The 27,832-nt window shown below is 32.6% G+C and overlaps 3 protein-coding genes across 8 annotated transcripts in view; 1 reads left to right on the top strand and 2 right to left on the bottom strand.

The window, feature by feature from the left end:
• The window catches only part of LOC124298243 (protein phosphatase 1 regulatory subunit 12A), a 46,693-nt gene extending 28,320 nt beyond the window's left edge, over positions 1–18,373 (top strand). For 4 of the 6 annotated variants that reach the window (XM_046750004.1, XM_046750003.1, XM_046750002.1 and 1 more), the window contains 7 exons: positions 1,788–1,937; positions 5,939–6,125; positions 6,426–6,535; positions 7,104–7,175; positions 11,619–11,945; positions 14,208–14,303; positions 18,194–18,373. In XM_046750004.1, the coding sequence (XP_046605960.1) occupies positions 1,788–1,937; positions 5,939–6,125; positions 6,426–6,535; positions 7,104–7,175; positions 11,619–11,945; positions 14,208–14,303 (942 nt within the window). In that variant the 3' untranslated portion in view covers positions 18,194–18,373. The remainder of the gene's footprint in view (positions 1–1,787; positions 1,938–5,938; positions 6,126–6,425; positions 6,536–7,103; positions 7,176–11,618; positions 11,946–14,207; positions 14,304–18,193) is intronic. The other 2 variants (XM_046750005.1, XM_046750001.1) reach the window with 2 other exon arrangements.
• A 575-nt stretch (positions 18,374–18,948) lies between these two features.
• Positions 18,949–25,839, bottom strand: LOC124298246 (glutamyl-tRNA(Gln) amidotransferase subunit B, mitochondrial). Its single transcript, XM_046750007.1, has 10 exons — positions 25,186–25,839; positions 24,783–24,930; positions 24,580–24,693; positions 24,222–24,394; positions 23,372–23,520; positions 23,065–23,300; positions 22,330–22,518; positions 21,839–21,975; positions 21,642–21,765; positions 18,949–21,539 (listed from the first exon to the last, which is right to left on the bottom strand). The coding sequence occupies exons 1-10, from the start codon at positions 25,395–25,397 to the stop codon at positions 21,321–21,323; spliced, it is 1,701 nt and encodes a 566-aa protein (XP_046605963.1). The 5' UTR covers positions 25,398–25,839; the 3' UTR covers positions 18,949–21,320.
• A 16-nt stretch (positions 25,840–25,855) lies between these two features.
• Positions 25,856–27,674, bottom strand: LOC124298248 (protein lin-7 homolog C-like). Its single transcript, XM_046750009.1, has 5 exons — positions 27,416–27,674; positions 27,081–27,122; positions 26,788–26,900; positions 26,330–26,575; positions 25,856–26,202 (listed from the first exon to the last, which is right to left on the bottom strand). Exons 1-5 carry the CDS (start codon positions 27,450–27,452, stop codon positions 26,038–26,040), a joined length of 603 nt encoding a protein of 200 aa, XP_046605965.1. The 5' UTR covers positions 27,453–27,674; the 3' UTR covers positions 25,856–26,037.
• Between the last annotated feature and the right edge of the window lie 158 nt (positions 27,675–27,832).

The raw sequence follows: 27,832 nt of genomic DNA, 5'->3' as shown, positions 1-27,832 counted from the left end.
TCCACGATGTTCAAATTCGTACATTCAACCTGATGGAACAAAAGGCAATCATTGTTCTGTAACTTCAGAATTACCGACTTTATAAGAATTGCGGTTGAAAGGTACAATACAAAGAATTTTTAACATTGTCTTAGCGCTGAAATAAATTATAGTAACAATAAACACTCTTCCATTTAGCAAACTAAAGATGAGTTGTCCCATCTTGCAGGTAAAATTCACCCTGCAGGCAAGAGCTATATTCGGTACTCTGATTGTTAGGCAAACTTTATTATTGTAACATCCATCTATTGTTTATTGCTTAGAGAACTGAGTTGAACTTCAAACTGCGATTTCTTCGTAACGGTCAAGAGGCGCACGTATGCCACTGTCCACCTGTTCCTTTCATTCAAGTACTAAATGACTGCCAAGTTTCAGTGAAATCGATGACATTGAAATTATATGCTCCCCACGTATGCCTCGATGTAATTCATTAAAAGTCATCAACGCGTTTCATATACTGTTTCTAATAACGTTTAAGATGACCTATAATCGGATATTAGCGTTACATCGTATTACATTATCGCATTACAAAACACTGTTATCTGTATGCCTCTAACTGTTCAAAATATATTGACTTCTTTTTGAGGAAATAATCCCTGAAACGGCGTTTTAAAATCAGCAGATTATTGCCATGCTAGGTCAAGACATATATCTGACGTGTTGCCGTAAGCTCAAAAACGTCGACTTCGCACAAAATAATTCTATACAATAGCAATTGCATTTTTGCCTATGTTCTAGACAACTAACTTGTCAAAACTTCTCTACACTGATTTTCTCGCTAAACTTGAACCTATCAATAAACTAAAATCATATTTCTTAGACTTGCTGCAATCCATACGCTCGATCATATTATTCTTCCAGTATAGTGTTACAGGCAAAACCTTCATCTTTGGTGCTTATTGGAACTCTGAATTGAAATTCTTCAGCTTCTAAAAAATAAAGCTTTGAGAAATTTTCATGCTGGAACTTTACATTCACACGTATCACATTTTTAACTATTTGTATATACATATAAATCTCATAATTTCACAATTTAATGTTAATATTATCACAATACAGTTTGGCTTTTAGATAAAAATAGATGAGGTAATCATTGAAAGTTGGCAGATTTCAGCTGAAATCTTTCAGACTTCACTCCTTATTAGACACTATAACTCGCGTTTGTACATAGCCATTTTTCGCAGTTTCTTTTAACCGCTACTAATGATCTCGTTATTAGTTCACAAACATATTCAGTGTTCTATTACTCTGTACAAAATTCTTATTTTATCTCATCTAACTTTGATGAACCATGTTTAATTTTGTTTTAACCCACATGCAACAAATTTTAGAGTATCTGGTTGATTTTAGAATTATTTCGTGTTCAAAAAATTGGAAAAGTTTAATCCGGCAGTACATGATTACGCACCGCAACGATAATATTGCTATAAATACGAAATAACTAGCAACAGATGTCGATTCTACGTATCAATCCACGGAAGCATATGTTTATGTAACCTGAATTGTAATAGTTGCATACTGAATGTTTTGATTGAAAATATAACCAATAGCCTTTTGTCTGCCTCTGTGAAAATAAGTTTTTCCTCTGCATATCATCAAATACATTAAAATTAATATTTGAAGACAATCGCTTGATTACAATTGTTTCGCTATCGGGGACCCAGCGGTACTTAATACAAATCCGATCCAAACTAAATAAATAAAATTATCAATCATAATTCACATATTTTTTTGGTGAAAATACTCAGCCTCCAGCTTCTGTGAGCAACTCAACCTCAATCACAGCTACGATAACAACAGCTACTCCCACCACAGTATCTGCAAACAAGCCCTTCGAGGAAACCAATTTGCCTGAGAGACGGCCCTCTTGGAGGCTCAGGGTAGATAATGGAAGCAAGGTGTGTGACTCAGATATTGTCCAAGTAGAATCGGTTGTACATTGCCGCCAGCGGAGCAATTTGTGTTCATGGGTATTTCATATTCTTGGCTGGAATTACAATTGAGTATTACTGCTACATATTTTGAAACATTTTATCTTCTTTTTTTTTTTCGTGCATTGTATGCATATTCTACTTGGAATTTATACATATCTACATTGTAGTTAGATTGAAAATTATGTAATGCTTATCGTAATGTTTATTGTATCGTTAATCCTATAATCGTGATTGGACATTACGACCACATTTCACAATCGACGGTAGTTTACATTAATGGCAGTGAAAAATTCTAAAAATATCTTTCCAATGTGAAAAATGTTATGTGAACAATTTTTTCTGCTGGTTCCACAATTTCGTAAGAGACAAAAAAATGGTTGGTACGTATAAAACGAAGTACATGCTGATGTTTGAAGTAAATGCCATCAACTCCTAAAGTTTATTTACCCACGTTTTTTTTTTTTTATAACAGAAGGCAACTTATGTACCAAGAAAGAATTTATTCAATTTAGCAAAATAATGATTTTGAGCATATTTATATAAGTACCATTGTGTTTTTCGTGAGGTACTAAAATTTTATATACACATTGACGATGATTCAATTAATTTGTAAGTCGCTTGTACGTTTTACCTAGTTGACAAAGTTGAAAAGTGACCATCTGTTGTGAGCCTAGATGCCATGCTGTCGAGAAAAAAAATGTCTAACCAAAAATTTACTTACTCTCTTGAAGTACCAGCATTTACTTTGTTTGATACATACCAGCCATCGTGTTGTTTCATTAGATTTGGTTCGAGAAAATTCAGAATTTGTTCGAAGTTGCAAAAAACTTAATAAGGGGTGAATAACTTTTTGAAGAAACAATTTCAAAACAACCTCGGGTAGTTTTAGAGTTCGGACAATGATGTAAAAAAATTTAGATCAAAACTTGAGAACGATAGGATTGCATGGTACTCGAGTTGTGCGCAGTATTTAATACTGAATGGCCATACAAACAGTGTTAGAGTCTATTAATGAACGTCGAATATTCAAGGTTTGTCAAATCTTTGCAACGGTTTACAGTTATTAGTTAGAATATGTGCCTACTAAATGTAGAAAAATCTCTTTTTTTTCTAAACGTGAATTTGTACTTTTCATCTATTATGTGAAAATTATACTAAGTCAAACGTGATTTTTTTTTTATCAATCGAGCCACTTTTGAAAATGTAACCACCAATTTAACGTTCAATTTATTGCGTTCTATTCTATTCTTTGAGAAAACTACACGCTAATTTTTCAAACTTTTATTAGTTGATTGGTAGCCTGATAAATATATAATATAATTTCACATAACCATGGATCATTTTCACTGTTCGCTATCTTATTTTTCTTCTTTTTCTTTTTAATGATTTTCTTGGTAATATTTTTTCGCACTATCAAACCCTTCAAACACGAAAATAATATCAACGGTCTTTTTTTATACAAGTCGAATAACTTTCACTTTGATCATCAAACTATCGAGAATTCAGCTCAACAGAATCATGCAGCTGTTAGAAATGTTAAGGAACAAATAGCAAATGTTTAGCTTCAAAAAACGCATGAGAAACTTTTGGATTATGCATTCATTGGCGGTTAGTCTGTTACGATTATAGATAATTTTCTGATATATTCGAACGATACTTTCAAATATGACAATAATAGAAAGTGCTAACGTTTCAAATTATAAACCTTATTTCAGTTAAGCATTAATAAGACGTCTTCTCATGTGATTTTTTATTCTTGCTTTTTTTCCTTGAACCAGTTATTTAGAAACAAAACATAAGCTATCAATATTTTTACAATATTCGATATACAAAATTCAATTTTTGGAAACGGCTAAAAATTTTTCTGTAAGCCAACAATATAATAAGTATGATAACGCCTAACGTCTGATCTGTCTAGAATGTGAATGAATGTTACGCTGTCTTGATACAAACACTCAATTCTAGAGAAATTTACAAATGATAATCCTGATAATTTTGAGATATGTAAGTTGGAATTTGTTGATTGATTACTTCTTGGTGGAAATTACAATTTTTTTTTTTAAATTTTCCGTCAACAAGCTGTGATTCACACAACAAATTGGAAAGAAGGATGGAATTTCACATGAGCAGGATATTTTATGAGTGTCCAACTGTGAGTGAAGCTCGACACTTATTTTGAGACAGAGTATTGTTTACTTATTTTTAATTTTTTTATGGTAATAACTTTTTCACACACTATGTATTGGCGTAAATATCACACTAACATCATTGTTAATTAATATTATAAAAAAAAAAGATAGCGGATATCTAGTCTATAAAATCATTCGTGTGTTTCTTGATAAGTTTGATGTTCAATTTGCACGTGCAAGAAATTTGATGATAATAATTTTGTATTAATTCTTCCTTTTGGTAAAGTTAATAAGATGATTATTTTTTGATCAAAAATAGATTCAGGGTATGCATGTATCATTAATTGGGTTTTCCATGAGAAAAGGAGACGGAAATTATTATTATTTTTATGAAAACAATGTTTTACATGTTTAAATTGTTATTAAAAATTATGAAGAGTAGCAGTAAAGTCGAGAAAGCTGAAATGCGTTTCTTAATGGGCGTCATTCTTGTGTCATTATTTAGTATTCCAGCATGACAAGGTACCAATATCTAGGTTTCGTAGTTAAGAATAATAGTGCGATGTTAGATTGAGTAGACTGAATAAGGACATTAGTAGAATGACGCTTTAAATAGACCTTTTATATCTTTTAAAATGACTACATTTTATTTAAATGTGACTTTGTCATCTTATGTATTTTTTTAATTGTTATGTGTAAACTTATTTATCAATCGATGAAAGCATAGATAAATTCGTGGTAAACCCAATTACACTTACGCACGTTTAACATTATCACAAAAAAAATTAGTATTATGTTTTAATTCAGTCCAGGCATGCATCGACCATAAGACTTACCCTCTATTTCTTAACTGTGCACTTTAGAAAACTTATTTTTTGACAAGCATCCAGTCCAGTCGTCAAGGTATACTAGACAATATGTGATATAATAAGCATGTGATGTAAATTATGTTTTGATACACTTTTGTACCTGTACCAGATGCTTGGAAAAAAGGCTAAAATGTTTGAAGATGCATGATCTCATTGTTTTAACAAATAATTTATCTAAGTTAGCTTGATGTTGGAAAATGCAACCACCCAGTCGCTGTTATTAATTATTACATCCTAGGTAAGCGTAGTAAAATTCTTGTTATTTAAAAAAAAAGTAATTAACTGTATTTTAATTATAATTCATACCTTCTATTTGGTTATTTGCAATGTTTGAAATGTATTATTAAACTATGGTATTGAATGTTTCTTTAACTTACGTTTTGGAATACCCTAATTACAACTGTATCGCATAAGCTGTTATCTTCGATTTTTTCTCCTACAATTTCATATAGAACTTCCGTTAACATCAGCCTCAGAATGTATTATTTAGCATTATCTGCTCAAATTAACATTCATTAATAATAACTCTTGAATTTTCCCTGTATCTAAATCAATTTTAACTTTACTTATGTTTTTTGAAAACGATCAACTTTTTTTTTTTTTTTTTATGTGCTCGCGAAAATAATGATGAGTATTCACCCTAATTGCATTAAATAATATATTACGATTTTTATTTTTTTATTTGAATATGTTACTATTCTACACTTTATCTATTCGATACTATTCTATACACGCATACACGTTTTGTTTATTGGATGGTTTATATTGTTCAATTGATTTTATTTGTATATTTTATAATTATTTTAGGTATATTAAAGATTATCCTCCAAAACATGGAATTATTTTATTTGACCTGTAATAATAATTATTATTATATTAATCACAATACCGAAGCGGCATGCAATATTTTAGTTGTTGAAGTCGCTGCTAATTCTTAATTCGCTTATATTCGAATTTATTTCCTCAGTTCCAGCTGGAAGATGCAAATAATAGAACGTCAACTGATACTACGACCGCATATATCAGAAGGCCATCCGGTGGAGCTGGTGTCCCTAGACCTAGTTCGGCGCCGGTGGAAACCATAGCAGCCAGTACTACCGATACGACAATCACTTTACCCTTAAGAAGACCTCTTAAGCCTCCGGAAGATAAAGGTGCGTTGAAAAATGATCACGATGGTTGATCAAAATTGTAAAAATAAAGTGATTAATTATTTTTGCAAACGAACTTTTCCATTATATTTTCATAACAAAATTTATATATCTTTGGATGCAAATAAGTTGGTTAAACTTTTGTAAGAATACTCGCCTTTATTGCATTTCATATTCATTCGGTAGCATAATATATTCTGAGTTACGTCGTTTCATCATCTTATTTCAAATATAAATTTTCCCCTTATTGGTGCATGCCGTCAAAAAATAACGTGATTATACTTCTAAATTTTATTTTCACAGAACAAGACAAGGAAAATGATAGTAGAAACGCGCAAGCGACACAAGCCGTAATACAAAGGAGACGGCGGCCTAAGAGAAGATCTACCGGAGTCGTCCATGTGGATATGGATGTTAGTATTCATTTTTCTTAAGATATTACCTCATTGTTTCTAGTATAAGACGAACCCCAGTTCTGCGACAGTATTTCAGGATCTTTTTCTTAGTTACCCGCACATCAAACGAAGATGATTTTGGCAGGTTCTGTCAATGACAAAAAACCCTTAATTCTCTAGATAAATTCATAATTTTTTCACGTTCAACCTGTTTATCGAACTTGACTATGCAATTGTAGTTACGTCATGTGGGGGTTCTTAATTTTTTCAGTTAATGATGTTGTATAACTCAAGGTTTTTATATTTTTAACGCCAATGCAACTATCCTTAGGTAAATATTTATTTTGGGACAAGTCCAGAGTGATCTGGCAGATTTCTGTTAGCTGTTCGTAAATCACTGCTGCTCGTATTTGACGTCAGAGTAAACATACTATTTATAATGATCCGCGTGACTACACGGATTAGGAATAGCGACAATTTTATTATAATATTATTTCCTTACATTTAACCATCATTAGTAAAATAACAGTTTTAAACGTTTCTAATTTTCATTCCTTCGCAATTATTATTTTTTTTTTCTTTATAGGAAATTGATCCGGATCGACAGGACACATCAGCCAGTGGAGATTACGAAGATTCCAAGGTCAACCACAATGAGGTAAGCTGTGTAGTCGCACATATTTTCAACTGTGAATATATTCTCTTGTAACAAAATACAAAAGCTTATTGTAATCACGAATCACATCATATGTGTCACGTAATTTTTCACGTTTCGCACAATAATAGCCTCTTGGACATCAATTGCGTCGATAACTTTGCAATGGTAGTCGGGAAGTGAAACTTTTCTGCCAAAAGAATGTTTCTAATAATGCAAAATTCATCGTGCTATTGATCATAACAAAGTGCCGTAAGATTGACCTGACCAAAACCATGAGCCTCTCAAAATTGGTTCAACTTCAAAACTATTGGTCATGCAAAAAAGAAGAAATCCTAAATCATGGTATGCAAGACACATAACTTCTGGTTAGAGCCGCCAAAGTTGTAACAAAAATGGTATCGATTCATTTCAATCAATCTACAATTGAATGGGTTACGCGCATTTTTTAATGTTCAATCAAATAGTTTTATTCCATCAGTTCTCTTTCGATTGCAATACGATTCAAAAGTATCAATACAACTTTCGATTAAACTTGCATGACACTATTTTTTTATAAAGGGGTGTCAACTTCCCAAAATTTCTTAACGGTCAGCGCAATGAATAATCTAATCTACTTTATTGAAAAAAAATTTTTGTTTACTTAAGCCGAAATTAATAGATTTGTCTTCGACCATAATATTATGTTGATTAAGTCCTCCGATCTTCCATGTCGTGTAATAAGATCGAGTAGCTGAAAGCATGAACAAAAAACATATTGTTATAAATACCTCTAGAAAACAGATGAATCTTATTGAATCGGGCAGTATTTGTCAGTGCTTTTAACAGTGAAACTACATCTAAGTGTTATTGTTAAATACAAAGAAACTGTTAAAATGTTTGCATATGTGGTCTTGCTTCTGAAAATACGTAAATATGTTTAGATCATTCCATGCCAACTCCACAAACATTTGACCCTGACCCTCTGGGATTTAGTTCGTAAGTTTTTTTATTCTTTTACTCAGGTTAAAAGGCATCTCCGATTTTTTTTCTCTTCGTTCCAAGATATTTTCTTTTGAATAGAGAACAGTTTAGGCTCACTCTTTGTAATTGCTTATTCGCAAGCACTTTAGTATCTGAGACAGAATTTTTAAAAGCTATACAGTAATTAAGAACTGGCCTTTTTCACGCAGTCAGGTGTAAAATAGTCTAGTTTAAAAATGTGGGCACCAAAGTATTTTAGCAACTCCATAAAGATAGTGCATTGTTTTCAAATTTTTTAAAATTTCGCCGGTGTGGCTAAATCGACAAAGCGTGGCAACAAAGAAAGAAAACAGTCGTTTAAAAATGCCTATACACAATTATCGGATCTTGTGTGTTGAAACAAAATAAATGACAAATAACGGCTGATGCAGAAAATAACAATAAAATTTCGGGGAAGTCTTTTAATCTGACGATCGGTACAGTGTAGAAAAAGTCTAGAATTAAATCTGAGAGGGTCAGGGTCAAATTGTTTTGGATTTGGCATGGCATGTCCCATATACAGTGTCGTTGATGAAAGTATCTCAGTATGTATGTGTATTAGTTGATGCCACAAAAACCTCGGGAGATTCACACTGCGTTACAGATTTGTGATATTTTTGGGCCAACCTCTCGGAAGATTAACCTGATTCTTGCATGCTTGGGTAAAAATAACGTGAGAACTACACATGCAAGAGAAACATCATATTAAGGACATGCCTGATCATTTTTTCCGTTTACTATGACTTCCTGAATGTTATTGTGTCAAAGTTGATACAGTTCTATTGACATAAAATAAATGAAACTTATATAGTATTTTACTATCGAAACTATCGTCAAAACGTTCTGGAATATGGGGAAAAGTTTGCTAGTACTGCAAGTGTAGACGTTTTAATGGTGAATAATTTTTTCAAGTTGTTTATAATACTTTCTAAGATATTTAATTTGCAGAGAGATTAATTTTCAAATATTTCTTGTACGGGTTTTATTAATGTTTAACTTCCTTCGATGCCAATTTGCCTTTTATATTCATCAATCATTTTAATAAATAACAAAATTTTGTACAATCACACATTTCTCATTTCTGTAACAATAGTAGGATGATAAAATATTGAATAAACATATTCAGAAAAGTGAAGAAAACATCTTGTAGATTAAAAAAAAATGATTTCGTTATTACTGATGCAATTGCATCCAGCTCTACATTGCAGTTTGCCTTGTTTTGTATTAGCTACCTTTGAAGTTGTGTGTTTTTCTGTTCGATCGTTCAAACCTATCGGTCTCCAATATGCATTCAGGATAGCTTGCAAATTGTAACAGTAAAGTTAAAACGTGCAGATGCTGAAAACATTACCTTACATGAATGTCAAAAAATTGAATAACTTTAGGAACTACTTGATGACATGGTTGAAGAATTAGTAGCGAAGTTACTTTCATCGTTAAAATATATATTGAAGCTGCAAACAAATTACAAAATTGTTTAAAGTCAAATCGCAACTATAAAAATTAATTTTTCACTTTAATCTTCTACTTCCTCTATATCCTTTCATAATCTAGATCTTGGCCAAAAGATTTTAAAAAGTGGATATCGAAAGGTAATTCTATAAATAGCCAAAGTATTGCAGAACTCTATGTGTCTATAATAAACTCTCAAATATTGTGAGAAAAGATTATATACTAATTTTAATTCATCCGCCATTATTACTATTTTTATCTTCTGTATTCTTGAATTGAAACGAAATCGACCCTGATGCGGAAAATGCTCAGAATAGGCACTATGCGTTAATTTGTGAAGGTTATTAAGTTAAATTAATATCTGTTTTCATGCACCATGAAAACGTGCGTCTCAGAATTTTCATGGTCTACGCCTAAAAATAATCCTGTGACATTTCAAGCATGATGCTCCTTTGACATTTACTATGAATGTATACTAATGTTGAAAAGCTACGTAGATATATTATTCAAGTTGCCGTATCGTAAATATTTTGAAACTGTTTTCAACCGAAGGTAAAAAATATAGTTGAAAATTTTTCATTATATTTATAATCTTGAATTTCCAACAACGCGGTTTAAAGGCTTATGACTATTTTAACACTTACATGGACTCATCTGTGTATGCCTTGCAGTGGCTGGCAGTTAATTTGTGTGCGTTCTACGTATGTTCCATAAATAGAAACCAGAGCCAAAGCAATGTAGCGACGACCAACCGGCTGATGACTAGTGTTGCCTGCTAGTCGATGCCAGTCAAACGTTTGCTGTCACAGTAATAATTGCCTTACTTTGTCAGTAGTTGAAGAATTTTTTTTTCTGAGGGAAAAAGTCAAATTTTTTTCCAGCAATTTAACATACATGTATTCATGGAGGCGATGATTTTTTTCACAAGTGCACATTGGATAAAGTACATATCGTGGGTTGGAGTTTAGAAGAATTTGTGAAAACTTTTATCTACGCCTAAGTTCAGAATTAAAATGTCTTCGTATAGAAAACGAACTCAATCGAAACCTACAACAGCAGCAGGTTTGAGGGCCCAAGCATCTGCTAATGGAAATTCAATTTTTGGGAATCGCCAGACCAGTCTGGCAGGATTATTTGGTTCAAAGAACAATAGTTACTCTACACTACTAGGCATTAACACGCCAAAATCGTACAGCACACCATCTTTTTTGAATAAAACAAGCAAGAACAATACGCCGAATTCATTTTTTAAAAATTCATATTCGGATTCGACGAATAATCTGAATTATTCAAATCCTTACACAACTTATGGTGGAACATCGTCTGGGTACGGTGGCCTTACGGTACCGTCGCACTCTACAGTTCACTCGTTGAATCTTGCTACACCTATTTCGACTTATAACTACCCCCAAGCTCGATGGTCCGTACATAGAGCTAGTAGTTTCAACCAAGGAAAGTCTAGACCAAACTCGAATTCAAATTTTGGGTCAAGAAGTTCTAGTCTGCAGAGCTTGGCTGCTTCCGAAGGTTACATTGTAAGAATTTAATATTGAAAACAAATCATATAGATTACGGTAAAGAGTAGATCACTTGTTTGATGAGTATACTCTGATAAAAGAAATGGTTGGTTTTCAAATAATTTTTAACTGCACAACTGTTTCGCAACCCTTCAAAGTAAATTCAGGTGAAAAATCACAGTGAGAAAAATTTTGAATTTTTTCCAATTATGCATACATAGCAAAAAAAGGTTTTGGAAGGTACTAGCCTCACATCTATCTGTTGGCATTCTAATTTTTATCTGATCATACTATGGAATATTCATAAAACGTTCTAATGGAACGATGTCATTACAAAAACTTAGAAACTACCAATTTTAATAACATTCCTTTTCTAAGGTGTATGTATGTACCATTCTATAATTTAATTGGTGGTGTCAATATAAATAACGTACTTGTTTTACCCCTCTGACTCATTGATTAATATTATTTACAGAGTGGAAATGAACGCTCTGGTCGTTCTAGTAGACTTGGCTCGGTATCCTCGGTTTCATCTGACACACAAAATCCACCGCCCACCCGAACCAGAACTACAACTTCTGAAAACGGTGAACTTGATTATAAGAAACTGTATGAAGAATCGCAAGCCGAAAATGAAAGGTTAAAGGACAAACTACGACGCTCTGATGAACAATTAAAAGAAGCCAAAAGTTTATTGGATAAGGCACAAACTGCCCAAACTAAAAACTCTCTCTCCGAAGCTGAAAAGCGTGAGAGGCGAGCTATGGAGCGAAAACTTTCGGAAATGGAAGAGGAACTGAAGGTAAATTTCATATTTACAGTATTGAGTCTAATATCTTATTTAACTTTTTATTTAGCTTAAAAAATGATATACGATGTAACGAGTTTTTGGTGAAAAATTTTTACTAGTGCGCGGAAGCAATTCGTTTTTGATTTTGGCATTAGCATGGAACTAGATTCAGGAGCTTCAAAGTTTTTTTCATGAACAAAATACACGCCCGGATTAAGGAATGCTACTGTATTCTTACAACTCGGTCTGTGATTTTTTTTTTAAGCAAAATAATGTGTTCAAATTTTTGCAGTGGTTAAACTAGGCATGTCGTCTTTTGGTTGAAATTGAAATAAGTGAAGGAAAAATCGGGGAGTTTCATGTGATTCTGGTTATGAAATAGCCATTACATATTTAAATTAAAATCTTTTCTCAGCTTCGTCTCGATTACGTATCGTACTTCACTTCGATATTGAAGGTCAATAAAATCAAGTAAAAACCGCTTCGGCAACTAAGTTTAGTCCTCTAGGACTTTTTATTTGTATGTATTGTGTTTTTCATTTCTATAAATGAAATTCCTTATTTTCGTAAATCATATTAGTAAACATCTAAATATGTCCACGAATGGAAATATTTTATTATGAAATGTCAAAGTGCGAGACTAGAGAATTATTAAATCAGGTTCTGTTGAAATCATTTTTACATGAGTTACTGATCTTGATGAACACGGCCGTATTCATAAACAAAAGAAATCATTGGTCTATACTTTTGGACAGACCAAAAAAAATAATACCATGTTACCTTGTTGCGTTATAACAGCTAACATGGTACGAAGCAATGTGTTCAGCTCTCTAAAAACTTGTTTCAACTACAACGAAGAGAAAAGAAGAACCTTTTTTAGAAAAAAGTATCGACATTTTCTTTAAGTAACAACTGGTATTATCGAATAAACTACCTTGCTACTAAACATTGATCCAGTACATGGATAACATGAGCAAAGCCATGTTAATAAATCCATCCATAAGTTATAGTATAATTAAGTGCTCTTCAGTCGCTCATTTAACTGTCTAATCAAAGTTTATGTACTTGATTTTATTATTCGGAAATTTCATTTTGACATTGTCCTGCTAAGGCAGCGTCATTGTAGCAAAGCTCTTTCTGCAAATAACGAAAGAACTACTTTTTTTTTTGCGACCTTTGTACCACTTTTGAATTTTACTTACAGTATTTTCTGATCTTACATTTTCGTGAAATCAACATTTTAAATCATCACGTCTTGTAGAAAAAGTAATTCGTATGGTCAACAAGTATTGTGCTGCAGGAAAATGTTTAATAAGTTTTCATTTTATTTGAAAATTACAGTTTCTTTTTTATTCACATTTGCTCCTTGAATTATTTTCATACATGTGGAAGATTGTTGTCAGATAAGACCATTCAATAAATTTTTGTAGTTTTATTATAAACGTGAACTGTATCAAATTTGCGATGGTTTGTACATACTGGAAATTTTTCATACTAACTCGTGATATTTATTTTTGCCTCAAAATTATCAAAAATATCGCCGAGCGACACGTAAAATACTTTCGCATTAAGATTTTCGCTCGGGTAATTTCACTTGAGGTGGATCAGTCAGTTTTCGAATTTCGATGTGTTTAATACTAACCTATAGTTATTGCGGAACATGATTTTTCGACCAAATGGCTGTCATTTTTAATTTTTTTGAATCGCCCTAATGTCGTTTCCATGCCTTTAGAATGCGTTGTATTTCTCGTGTAGAGTTTTTTTTTTTAACTCCAGCTTTATGAAATGAAGCACACTTTCCTTTATTATTTATGCAGCTGAATAAAATAATTAGTCAGTTGCACGTTGAAATTTTTTATTTTTATCCTGTTTTTGATTATTGTGGATGAGTGCGGCAGAAAAATCCTAGTTTTTTAATATAGAACTATACAGTTTCCCAAAACTTATTGTTGGGCTTCGACGCATTGCTTCTTTCTTTAATTTACCACCTTTTGACGCATCTTATTCTCATCTATTCTTAATATCCATACGTGTATGCTTAATTTTCATTCTCAAAAGAGATACTCTAGTTCCTATAATTTTCTCTGGTATAAGACATCCGAAGGTCTAAACATGCTTCGATTTGTCGAGTAATGGTGATAATAACAATAATAATAACAGCAATAGAAACAACACACACTAAAAATACAATTAATTCTAATTTCTTTATATCATGGTTTGGTTTTGGGGCCTGGACAAACGGAGAATTTGGGCTAACCATTTCACTGTTTACAGCAATTACAAAAGCTCAAAGCTGAAAATGAGAGATTGAAAGCCGAAAATCGGGCACTTACCCGCGTCGTATCCAAACTCACCAATACTACTAAATAGGTAAAGGATATAATGACAGCCTCTGCGTTAACATTATACACATACACATGACATTTATCATATTTATTTATTTCATTTGACATTTTATCGTTGATAAATTTTCAACTTAAAACAAAAGCGCTGCATTTGCTTACCTTAGCTCCAAGCTTTATAATCATTTGGTAAATTTTTCATTTCATTTAATTCGTAATATTGCTAACGCTATATACTTGAATGTAATCTCTACCTTGAAACAAAGTATTCCAATTATTCAAGAGAGAGAATTTCATTTCATTGTACACAGAAAATCACATTTCTTACTTCTATCTACAATGTTGTAAATCGATCCCAATTGTTCACTCTATCTTCATTTTAATTCTGTTAAATATTCAATCTCTACGTTAAGGAGTCTCTTGAACGCTTCTCTAACTTTGAAGAAGATCTTAAACTGTTTTGCCTCGATACTTATGGGAACAGCTTTCAAGTTATGAGGGAGGTCATTGAAATTAGAAAACTTCACAAAATGGAAAAAGTTTTTACAAAAGGAATGAAAAATAATTTAATTTGCTCAAATATGTACGAATTTTCCATAATTCAAGTTTGGACATGCTTTTGCTTCTTCGGATGCTTTTGGTAGATGAATCTTTCAAAATTATGTTAAACTTATTGGAAACTGAGACTAAACTTAGGATCTGACATTTTAAAATATTAGATCATCAGAACTTGTGAAATTTGAGTATTTTATATTATATTATGTTGAGCTGTAAAGTTAAGCCATAAATATCGTTTACTTCAAGGATTATGAAGTGTTAATTCTTGCGCTGCATCAAGAGAAAATTTTTAATGCTATAAACCACTCGTTAGATCCGCTTGAAATTCCACGTACTTATTCTCAGATTCCTAATTGACAAAGCTAAGAAATTAATTTTGAATTCAATCAATACACCTTCATTTGAAGAATCAAATCTTTGACATAACTACAGAAAAAACATTAATTGTTCAGTAAATTTGAACGCTTATGGAAATTACCCGAAGCTTCCAATTCGGTATCACTTTTTTTGAAATTGCGGTTACTATGCATCTATGATGAATTATGCAATAAATTAAGTTCATCCAGTAAGTTTTCATACAAACAATTTTCTGTCAATGCAGCCAAAAATACTTTATACTCAAAAGTAATAGATAATTTATGGATAATCTGTTGATGTTGCTTTATAATATAGACCATTCGAATCCCAAAACCCTGAATCACACCCTGAACAATAGTCTAGGATTTGGATATGTCAGTTTCCAATAATCTTAAGAGAAAAAAAATGGAATTTTCCAAAACAGAGAAACGTGTCAACCTCTTAACATGCATTTTCTAGTTAGCGTTGCTATTTCTCAAAATTTAATTCCACATTAATTTCATATCCGACGTCGGCGATTTTTTTTGCCATCTAGTTATAACTAAATCAATTTTATAACTGAGTTAGTTATCAAGATGCGATTGTTCCCAAATATTTCATAAACTGTAATCAGTGTTATCTTGAATTAAGATTTTGTTGTCTCTTTGCAAGTATTATGGATTTATTCAGATTTGAAGTAAGAAGTGTTTTAAAAATGAAAAACCAAACTTATTGTGCTTCCAATCACGGTTACCCTGTCTCTAGTTTAGAATTTGAAACATCATTCCACGTAAATCAATTGCACGCATGATTCTGCTCGCTGTTGTGTTTTTGCTTTGATCAGTTGCTGGTGCATTAACTATATGTCAAACCTTTCTGTTTTGTCGACAAATACAGCAAACCAGAAATCCCCCCAATTCCTCTTCTGAATGATAAAACCGCCTGAAAGTTTGGATATTGATGAGATTTACAATCATGCTTGTGTAGTAACTAAGAGAAATTTAGAAAGATACCTGTTAATACAATTGTTTCAGTTGAGGGAATAAACCACTGTGATGACCAAAAATATTATATTTTGATGAATTTCTTCAAATATATGCACATTTTTTCCTGCTAATAATTAACAGGATTAATTTGCAAAGGAATTTCTGAAATATCGGACTTTCATTACTTCATTTGTTTATTAGCTTTTGCAAGGACTATTTACTTTTTTCAGAGATTATGTATCAGTGAACCTTTGGCGATTCGCTTTTTCCCGTAAGACTACCATGTATATATATTTTATAACTTACATACAAGTGAATTTCACGAAATAAATTCTTAGGTCACCGAAATCTACTCGTATTTGCATTTATGTATACACATGTGTTGGTGAAAAAATGCAACGAAATTCACCTATGGGTCACTATTTAAATATGGGTTTTACAACGATTATAATCATTTGTAGAGGTATGCACAGTGCGATATGAACAATCTATCAGTAGGAGGGTGAAGTGAACGTATCACAAACTCGGGTGCTTACTTCAGAAACAATATTTTGTTCACAATTAGCTATAAAATTCCCAGCTGCAAAAAAACATGATCGTGCAAACCGTATTGATTTGTGGGTGCTTAACTGCTAATAGAATAATAAGATAATCGAATACTGTTGATTTCATAATCAAAGAAACTAATATCCAGTACTATATTCTGGCCAGTTTATCTTTCGATAATTATTGTCACACGATGAGGATTTTATTATATACTTTACATACATTCTTTCAGTTTAAAATAATAACAATTTAATTTTGAATATGCCTTTTGAACTCATCGAATTCAACGTTATAAAATAATGTACTCAGCTCAAACATTTGAATTTCTCCTTACTGTTGTGAGAGTTTCACTAATTATTCAATGTTGTTTTGAAAGTGCTTCAGTGAAAAGAGGAAAGATAGACAGTTTAACATATAATAGATATCTATATAACGTTTTATCAAGAATATCACATTTAATAGCTGTAGAATTACAAAGAAACGTGAGAATTGCAACACTTTGAATTAAAGTTTACAAAAAATTCCTACGCCCAAGCTGCGTAAATCTCTGGAAACCAAATGATACTCTACTATCGCTAAGATTCATTAAATCACCATTCGCGTTAAGCTTCACATGTAATAATGTGGTGTCTTGAGAAATGAAAATTTTTATTTACAGAGTTTCGTATGTAATTAGCAGATGATTTAAATAGTCGATTTCAATCAGTATCATATCTACCACTGTCAATCTTGTATTTGCCAGAATCACATTCCTATTGTATTATATGGAAAATATCGAAAAATTGATAGGCGCAGAAATGAACTCATCGGAGATGCTACGTCAATTCTTTCATCATAAAAAAAAAAAAACAGGATTGCAATAGTTACCAAGTTGTTGAAATTAATAATGCGAAAAATGCTGTAGCAAAAGTGCATGAATCTTAGTTATTTGTCGGAATGATTGATTCTATTTATATCTTACATATCATTTTTGATTTTCTCAGGTCCTAATTAGTAGGCAAAGGCTCTGAGTAATAGATTCTCAAAAATTTGCACATACAACATTATAAGATAATTGTCAGTTAACTAGTTAGTTACAATATTACATTATTATTTTCAAAAAAAATTACAAATCTACAGAGCAAGCATTATTAATTCACTGTATATTAACTACTAACCGTTGACTGAAAATATATAAAGATGTACTTACTGACTCGTTTGATAAGATTGTAATACAAATTGCGTCAATAATTGCACTTGTTGAAAACTCTCCATACAGGGAGCATGATGGTTGGTCGTACTCTTACCTATATCTTCAGCCAATGTATTAACTATAATTTTCCTGCAAGTTGATTATTTATCTCAAATACACTGCTAGTATATTCTGATATTTGTTAAATAATCATTTAATATTCGCAGTGTTCATGTTGTGTTTTTCAATTTCCTACGTATATCGTGGCCGTGGTTTATATAAATAATAAAGCATATTAATGTTTTCTTCAACGATTTTCAGATGATGGAGTACATGAAATGTGAAAATCAGAGGCTAAAAGACGAAAACGGTGCCTTGATTAGGGTGATCAGTAAGCTGTCCAAGTGAATTCACACACAAAAAAAAAAACCCATAACTTTTTAATATCTAAGTAGCATTATTATACAATTAATAATTACTTCAAGTATACAGCATTATTATGATCTATTATATTGTAATATTAAATACGGATTGATGTTTGTGTTAGTAACTTAATTTATTCAAACAAAATCAGCTAAGTTCGTGGCTTCGGCGGACTTTGACAGAAAAAAAATAACGCTATTTTTTTTTGTTCCTCCGACTGTGAATATTTAAATTAACAGACCCCACGTTCTTTATAAGGTTCAAACTTTTAAGTAAATATCCTACAATAAAGTATATCGACGATGTATTTTTACCAATCTATCTAAACAAGTATTGTAGTTGAATGAAATCGTACAACTGAAATTCATATTTTTCGAATTATTCATATGCGGGATCTTGATTAATCCAATGTTTTTTCCTTGGGAACCATATTTTTTAATATTCCTAAACTTTTCGAACCAATCACTTTCACACATGCAATATGATGTTCAATGTCGTAATAGAGGTACGTGTATATTGCATAAACATTACTGATATATTCTTACAATCCGTATTAAACAAAATATACCGTGCAGGAACTTGTCCATTTTATCAATATTTTGATATTACGTAGTATCTACATCTACTGCCAGTGCACCTTTTTGCTCGTTATATACAAACTTCTGCTGTGTGTTAGGAACATACAATTTTATACAGAAAATGGCTAATCTCAGGCCAATAGTGTGAAGATTTGTTTCGCTAGATTAAGAAAAACTTGATTTTGTGGATGACTTTTTATTGGGTATTTCAAGTATTAAATGAGAATTAACTTCTGTACGAAACCTTTCATAATCGATACAGAATAAAGGAAATGATACTTGACTTGGTAGTTCATCAACATGAGATTCTAATATTACAAATCATAATATTCATTATTTAAAATTACACCTTTCATCGATTTTCATGCAAACTAATGCTAAAAATATATACAGATACTTAGATTCATTTTGATATCATGAAATTTCACGGTAGCTCATCAATTATATCAATATGAACAAGAACCAGACAAGTAACAGAAAACCAATGAAAATTTCTATGCTACTTCTCACGCACGGACTTATAATAATTTATTAGTAGATCTAGAAGTTTTGAGTATGACGATTAACAATCTACGGTTGATATTGGGTCAGTAGTGTGAACCTGACAAAGAAAACTCTATGCGTAGGAGAGAGAACGACTTCAGGTTACTAAAAACGTGTGCGGCGGAACAAGTCAGGGATTGCAACATAAACACAAGAGCAAACTCTATTTTGCCAATGACGTGGCACCAGCTTTTTCCTGCTTGTAAATTGTCAGCCATCCGCTGAAATTTTCGCTCTATCTCACCCATACGGTTTTATATGTCAGGTTCGCATGAATTGGTCCAGTATATCTATCTCTAGTGACATTATTGTAAACAATTGTAAAAATTGAACGAGTGTAGTTGTTTCTAACAAGGTTTGTTATATAATAACGTATTGTAGTATAACCGATTAGGAATTACTAGTTAAAAGTCCAATTACGTCATTGTACTGTATTATAGTAATTAATATGTGCTTATTGTACTATATTGTTTTAAAGTATTCGGGCCGAGTTGTATGCTAGGTTCCTTGTAAATTCGAAGCAGCATAACTTGAGTCCATAACTGTATAGCCTTTATAAAAAAAAATAATAACAGAGTTTACTGTATGCAGATATATCATTTGTCAAAATTTCACAATTTTCAATGACAATTATATATAAATGCTTCGGATATGCGACGCTTGCGTAAATCAGTATACATGGTTTATTTAAAAAAAAAGTAAATGCTGTTTCCAACTAGCACAGTGATTAGTGTTTATTTAATGGTAATGCGAACATCTACATATTTATTTATTTGATTGCAGGTAATTGCACTTGATCTTAATACACAGATACTGGTAAATACTATTCTTGATTAAGTGAACAAATCAAACGTCTCACCAGAGCAAAGCTTATGATTAAATCTTGACAGTGGTTGAACCAACTGAAATCAAATGCAATCCAATTCCCAATGATGATGACTAGTAACTCATGTTTAAAAAAAAAAAGTAACAGGCACGGCAATCGCAGGATTCGAAATGAAATCCTTTTTGTCATATTATGATTATTTGATTAACCTGCGATTTGTTGTGTATTGTTGTGCTTATTCAGAAGTACTTTCAGGACTGTTGTGATTTAATGAAAATGATTATCTGCTTACAATTTACCAAATCTTGTGTAATTTTAGCACACAGCTCCCAGACATGTTTTGTGGAAATATGGACAGACAATCCTGTCCCACCCATCTGTACATATTTTGTTTCGTTTTACTACTTCAACTATTAAAACTACACACGAACGTTTTGCGAGCAACAATATAACTATGCAGGGAGACTGAATTTTCTAGTCTCCAAAATTACCACAATGTACCACAAACATATATTTATTTCCTACATGATTTTGTACTTCTAATGAATAATGCAATTAAAATTTCAACATGTCTTTTATATTTCCGATGTTTCTAACGTGAACACTACTTAAATATATTGCAATAGAAATCAATATTGCTTCCATATTTGTCTTCTAATTCTCCAAATTATTCCTCACGGATACTGTTTCTTAGTCGAGGAATTTAATAGGATAAAATGTTCGATATATTCTTGCTTGTTCAATAGAGCATTAAAAAAGAACAGTTTAAAATTTTTGAACGGCTGCTCCTCTTAAAATTCAGTGTTTCCCAAAAGGACTATCTACAAATATAAGGCCTAAGGTCAAGAAACGAAGGTCGCTCTCTCAATTCACATGTCTCCCCGTGTATTTCTCATTTAGATAACATGTGAAAACTACATTCTCATGTTCAGTCACTCTCTCTCGTTTTTGATTAAAATAAATCAATGAATAAATTCTTACGACTTTTCCTGCATAGCAGAGTAATTATTTTATTTGAAACGTTGTTTAAGAAGATGTAAAATTCAGTAACGACAAGAAAAATTCAACTAACAATGTCTCATTCATCTAACAGTTTTTTCAATATATTTACAACAGTGGCCATATCAGCACGATTTTTAGTTTCCTGGGCTACAGCACCCACCAGAGCTCTGAAAACTTTTGTCTTTCCAGCTTTATACTTTTTTACAACATCAGCTCGCTGCAGCAGTATATTTTTGCATATTTGAGTTAATTGATGTTCATCTGTGATCTGAGTCCAATTATTTTTCTCAACAATCTACAAATAAAAAACATATATTAAAGAAAAGTAAAATCTTACATACATATCCACCCATGTACACAATCTGTCTATGTATGGCTACACTGAAACGAAATTTACTTGTTTGGGAGTCATCGACGATTCAGTTATGTACTCTTCCAGTACGTTTTCGGCAGTAGTTAAATTGATTGTTTTGTTTTGTAGCATGTCCACCAATTCACCAATATGTTGCGCATTCAAAATACTAGAAGATAAATTAGTTGATGAAAGAATTTATTATTATTTCATGTAGTAATAGTTTTACCGTGCTTCCATACCAAGTATCCAGTTCTAATGCTTTTCTGTTGACCACCGTTAGCAACTGGTTGATCAATATGTTTGATACAAGCTTGGGTTTTCGTTTACTGTCTTCTTTGACAACAGCTTCGAAGATATTCAGCAAATTGTTTTCATTCTGAAAAAGTTTCATATTTGCATCAATGTATTCACGGATAAATAATTCATAAGGTTTCCACCAAAAGGGGTTGAGAAGCTATTAGTTGACGACAACGATGACCACTAGCATTGCCTTTGTATCCTAGGGATTCTCTTTTACTTTATATCGCATAACAGCAATTGAAATGTAAATGAATTTGGTTCAGTGTGGCAATATCTTTAACCATTCACTGGCCGTGTGCTTTTTTGTACACATCGCTGTCCAATATATACGAATTCGATCATAATTAAACTAAAATTCAAGGAACAGAAATCGTTTACTTTTGAATATTTGGTGGAATAATTGGAATTTTCTTTAATAATACAAACTCACAGTAAGTATAATGGCGGCAGTTGAGTCGAGTCCAAAATTATTTTTAAGATTGTATCGTGTTTCCTCTGGAAGCTCGGGAAGGCTTTCTTGCAGAAGTGGAACATCAACCAATCCATACTTATTTTTTATTTCTTTAGTGACGTGTACGTGCAATGGCGGAAGATTTGGTTCTGGCATAAAACGATAATCCTGTAATGTAACTTAAATTTTTTTTTACATGAATTTATAAAGAATCTTATTCTATCCTTCAGAACTGCACCACACAAATGTGATCTGATATAGCATGCCTATAAGTAAACTAGAAATTCAAATTAAACTTTCTAGTTGAAGGCACCGTAAAGATTTTAAGGTTTATGTACAGAAATTAATATGAATTTAACCTTGTATGAGGAAAGTACTCTGATTGAAAAGTCACCAGAGAACGTCAAAAATACAATAAAGGTAAAGTGCCACCAATACTGCGATTATTATACTACAAACCAGGAGCTGTGTTTACAATTCGTAATGTATAAAGGTCTTTGAAAGTAGCTTATTAACAATAGCGTCACATATGAATGGAATTCTGACAGTCTGTTTGCAACAGTAAACGCAGATTTTGTAAAAAGTTGAAAGACTTCTCAGTAAAAAACGGAATCGCTATGTCACTTAAATGTGAAAAGATTCTCAACCGCTATAATAGAATTGCGCAACACACTCTTACAGAAATACCATATTTTCGAAGTATGCATTCTATACCTGCTTTTCTTCTTTATCTCGCATTGGAACTGTTTTGCGAATTTCCGTGTCCCATGACCTTGTTTCATTAATAATTGTACCACCATTCTCAATTTCTTTAATCTGTCTGTCAATTTCAAACTTTACAGCAGCTGCCACTGACCTAATACTTCCAATGTTCTTGACTTCTGTTCGCGTGCCCAATTTTTCCCCTGGTCGATTCACAGAGATATTGGCGTCAACTCGAAGGGCACCCTCTGAATTCAGATCATTATGCGTAATGGCCATACTTCTTTGTTGTTAATCTTTTTTTTTCATACCACTTTACCTTCCATTTTACAGGAGCACGTCCCCAATCTTTTCAGAATGAGTACGATCTCTTTGACTAGCGCAGCAGCCTCTTCGCCATCTGATAAGTCCGGCTCGAATACCAATTCCATCAGTGGTATCCCTGCTCGATTAAGATCGACCAAACTTCTGTTATTGTTGATCATAAAATAAAAATTCAATCCGTAAGTGTCTGTTAATATCTTTCAAGTTGATAATGGTCTGAGACAAAGTAAAGAATTTAAGTATTTGACCCAAAAGTGTAAGGCATAATCGAAATTAAAGCTAAACTTCAGAAGGTAACGATTTCGAGTTCTCAAGTTTTGTTTAAGCCAGGGCAAATATAACAAGGACATTCAAGACTTCACGTAGGTATAGATTTTTATAATTTTTACAGAAATTTCACACACATGAAAATTAGAAATGTACTCTGCAGTGCTTTGTGTAAGACACAAATTGATCTGAAACAGCTTAAACTCGTGCGCTTCACGAAATGGGATCAATATATAAGAATGGCTAGCACTTGGTTTCCAAACTCTTCATACATGGTATAGTGAGAAAGCGAAAATTGCAGATAAATCGGTGAAGACATACATAATTAATACTTGACAATACTTTTGGCATAAGCAGGAAACAATTTTTCTCCACATTTGTATAGATGAGTTAGGAGGTTTGTTTTACCTATATTAAAATGATGTACAATCAGAACGCATTACGAGAATATTTATATAAGTCAGTGATTGTTTTACTTCAGCAACAGGTCTACCAGCGAACAAAATATCCACAATAATTAAGAGTAATTTAATTGTAGCAACAGTTACAGCAAATAGGTATTGAATCTCTGACAGCACCTTTTTGCTATTAAATCATGTAAGCTTTTGCCACTGTCTTGTTCCAGTTGCAGCTGCTTGATTTTAGAAACTTTGCTATAGGGTCGTGGATGAATACCCGGTGTATATACTTGGAAATTAAGTTCTCCATCTATAGCCAAGGCTTGGCGTTGCTGAGTTATTTGATATCCTGCCTGTAAATATTATCATTTAGCCTCAAGCAATTTAACACTACCTGTCTAGAAGATTAATTCGTCGTGACAATATGCCCAACCACAGCTCATACAGTAATTGCATCAAATTTAAAAATGAAGTTCGCCATATTCAAACAGTGGGTTTTATAAAGTTCAAAATTTGAATTACTTTCTAGTCAACTTACTGGCAAATCTGCATAGAAATAATGTTTTCTATCAAACAATGATACTTCGTTTACTTTGCAGGATAGCGCCAGAGCAGTTAGTATTCCTGCTTCGACGCATCTTTTATTCAGTACCTAAAAATCATAATATCAAATTCATAAAACAATTCACCTGCAAAAAGCAGATGCAGTACGAAACTTTACTCATCAGTGATTATCCTTACAGGTAGTGTACCCGGTGTAGCACAATCAAAGAATGAAACGTTACTGTTTATCGGGGAACCATACATGGTGCTTGAACCAGAAAATAACTTTGAATTCGATTGAATTTGGGCGTGAATTTCGAGTCCAACGACACTGCGCCATTTTTTCCTAAAACATTTATTGGCATCAAGGAGTATTTCGAAACGAGCTAATGGAAATTTTTCAAAACGTTCCTGATGTGTTCATTGTCACCATAGAAAATTGATTTTTTTTCACATGGATACTACACTTTTATGGAGGTATTTGTTAATCCTTATGAAATCGATTTTGTACCACTTTAAAGTAAGTTTCAAAAATGACACGCATGTCCCCCAATTAAGTAGAAAGAATTAAAATAATTTTATAAATCTTGCTTGTTGTTACTTTGTTTCAGCTCGAGACTTGGCTTCTGTGCCAAAACAATGTTTCAACATCCGGAGATAAGGCTTGTTTTCGCGCCATCGTTTGATGCAAGGGTTAATTTTCCAACAGTTCGTGTAATTCATTGGATATTTCAAATAAATTTTCACTATTTTTACAGGCTCTCCGTCGCTCGCGTTGGCTGTGTCGTATGTATTGTACGTACATACACGCATACATAACCTCGCTCCACAATCAGGTGTGATACGGATTGTCACAGCTGACCACCACTAAATTCTATCTAGATAGACCTATATATTGAACACGTGCGCTTCGTGCAGCGCTAATATACGTTGTTCGCAGCGACCCTAGACGCGTGCAATCGATTCCACTCGCAAAATTACGTCGACGTATATCAGAGTTAAGATCTTTTCGCGTGTTTAGAAGCATAATATTTTTATATCCGAGAATTAATTCAATGGACCCTGTTCAGACTAATCGAACCCTAGGGAAGCCAAACAAGACATGTAGGACATCGTAGAATCAATGACTGAGGATAAACGGATGAATTTTTTCGTTGCTTGAATGTCACTTCTGAGATTTGGATACTATGGGAAATTATAAAAGCTTAGTAATGATGCGTGTAATATTGCTTAAGACAATTACAAAGTGCTTGGTTTTTCAAGACGAGAATGTTCTTACGAGAGATGGTCATACAGAAGTTATTTCTAGGTGATGAATTACAAGATAATTAAGCCAGATATTAATTTGTCGCTTAAAACTATAATAATTAATATAAGTAACATTACATTGTATCTATATCAGTTATTCATAAATTCTATATATATATGTAGTGATAAAAATAATCATTGCAGTCTACTGCACACGTTGACGTCTACGTGCAGTTTGGTGCGCATGTTTATCAAACCGCAATTCCATTTCCTCCAAAAGACGAGGAGTATAGCGAACAACTAACTTCACCGAGTTTTGGGCTTGTTTCAGCGATTCCACAGCTGTCTCATGATTTTCGCCTTCAATACACTAGAGGAAATGAGAAAAATACAATTATTTACACTATCCTGTATCATCGTATAAATTCTTGAATGGCAACGTTCGAGTATGATTAAATCTTAATATTTCATCAATGTAAAAATTTCACATTACGTACCACGCCATTAACAGACAGTAACTGGTCACCACGTTTCAAACCACCATGTCTGTCGGCCACACCTCCTGGAATAATTCGAGATATATATACAGGTGAATTTTGCTCTTTTCCTCCCATCACATTGAATCCAAGACCCTCCTCTGTTTTCGGTAATTCAACAACTCGCGGATGGGCATGTCCTTCACTTGCCGCAAAAGCAGCCACAGTCGCCTTGGCTGTGGCGGAAGCACGCACATCTTGAGAACCCTGTACCAAAAATTCCACATACACTTATATTAGAGTGGTTTTAAACAGGATAGTTCTAATAAACTCAAAGTCTCAAAAACTCATGAATGGTGTATGCCAGGCACCAATTAAAGTATATGTTACGAATCGTTTGGATGTTCTCCAAAACTTTGGCATCAGAGAAAAATTGATTATTTTATGAAAAAGGTATAATTGCTTGTACTTAGTATTACCTGAATATCAACAGTCTCATACACGTGTTCATAGACTTCTCTTACTGCATTGAGAAAGTCGCTTTGTAGTACCTTCTGCAGAGCTGCTAACTTTGTAGCCGGTACTTCACCACCTAAAATAAGTCAGCATCAATCAAATATTCAAGATAAACTTAATTGCAATATAAATACATTACTCGATGATGTTATCTATCAAAACTTTATACAAACCATTTTAATTTGTAATAATCTAACAAATATTTGTTTCGGTAAGGATGTAGGTAATTTAAAAAAAATTTCAATCATCAACTTACTTTTCTGTAGTTTGTCGAGGAGTTCGATCGATCTTTTGACATCTATAAAAACACAAATAAACATAAGCGAGTACCAGAATGAAAAAATAGTAAATGTCCATTCTAGTAACTAATAATTAGATGAGACTACAGACATACAGACAATTGAATGAATTGAAGTACCAAATTATACATTTCTTATTCTGCAATTACTTATTCAATGAATTTAGTTACATGATCAATCTAATTACTAATCACACCCAGAAGCGTATCTACGAATTGAAAACTATCCGGCGTTTGCACGACGAACTGACAGTACTCCAAACTGAGTAAACAAGAGCAATAAGTTAACTTACCCCTGGCTAATGTGAGAGGTTCCCCAATCGTTGCCATGGCTGTTAAGCGAGAGTACAAATATTTCTAATATGATAATTACTATCTTTGTTCTCCGCAATGATCACTCAGTATTTTTTTCTCAACTTTCACCAACAATGTTCTCGCTCCATCAATAACTCTGCTGGGAGTATTCCAAATTCCACAACAATAATTATCGAACACTGTCCCGATTCTGACAATTATGACGCCTTTGACGAGAGCCGATAGGTGGAGCTCCGAGTCAAATCGCGTTATTGTTGGGCTTAGGATCATACAGTGTCGAAGAAATTATTAATTCTAAAAACTCTATAATTCTTAATGCTTTAATTAAATTTATCGACTCTTTAAAAATTAATTTATAATATAATAATATATCTTATGTTAAAATAACCTATAAA

This window comes from Neodiprion virginianus, chromosome 2 (genome assembly GCF_021901495.1).
Source record: "Neodiprion virginianus isolate iyNeoVirg1 chromosome 2, iyNeoVirg1.1, whole genome shotgun sequence".
NCBI classification, from domain to species: Eukaryota; Metazoa; Arthropoda; class Insecta; order Hymenoptera; family Diprionidae; genus Neodiprion; species Neodiprion virginianus.
Note: the sequence above shows the minus strand (reverse complement) of the source record. Positions and strands in the feature narration are given on the sequence as shown.

Coding starts and splice junctions, on each gene's coding strand:
- LOC124298246 (XM_046750007.1), bottom strand. CDS start 25,397: ATGCGTGTATGTACGTACAATACATACGACACAGCCAACGCGAGCGAC. Junction 23,301..23,371: donor GTGCTCCTGTAAAATGGAAG/GTAAAGTGGTAT, acceptor ATCTGAATTCAG/AGGGTGCCCTTCGAGTTGAC. Junction 21,766..21,838: donor GCATTAGAACTGGATACTTG/GTATGGAAGCAC, acceptor TTTATCTTCTAG/TATTTTGAATGCGCAACATA.
- LOC124298248 (XM_046750009.1), bottom strand. CDS start 27,452: ATGGCAACGATTGGGGAACCTCTCACATTAGCCAGGG. Junction 27,123..27,415: donor ACCTCTCACATTAGCCAGGG/GTAAGTTAACTT, acceptor GTGTTTTTATAG/ATGTCAAAAGATCGATCGAA. Junction 26,901..27,080: donor CCTCGACAAACTACAGAAAA/GTAAGTTGATGA, acceptor GACTTATTTTAG/GTGGTGAAGTACCGGCTACA.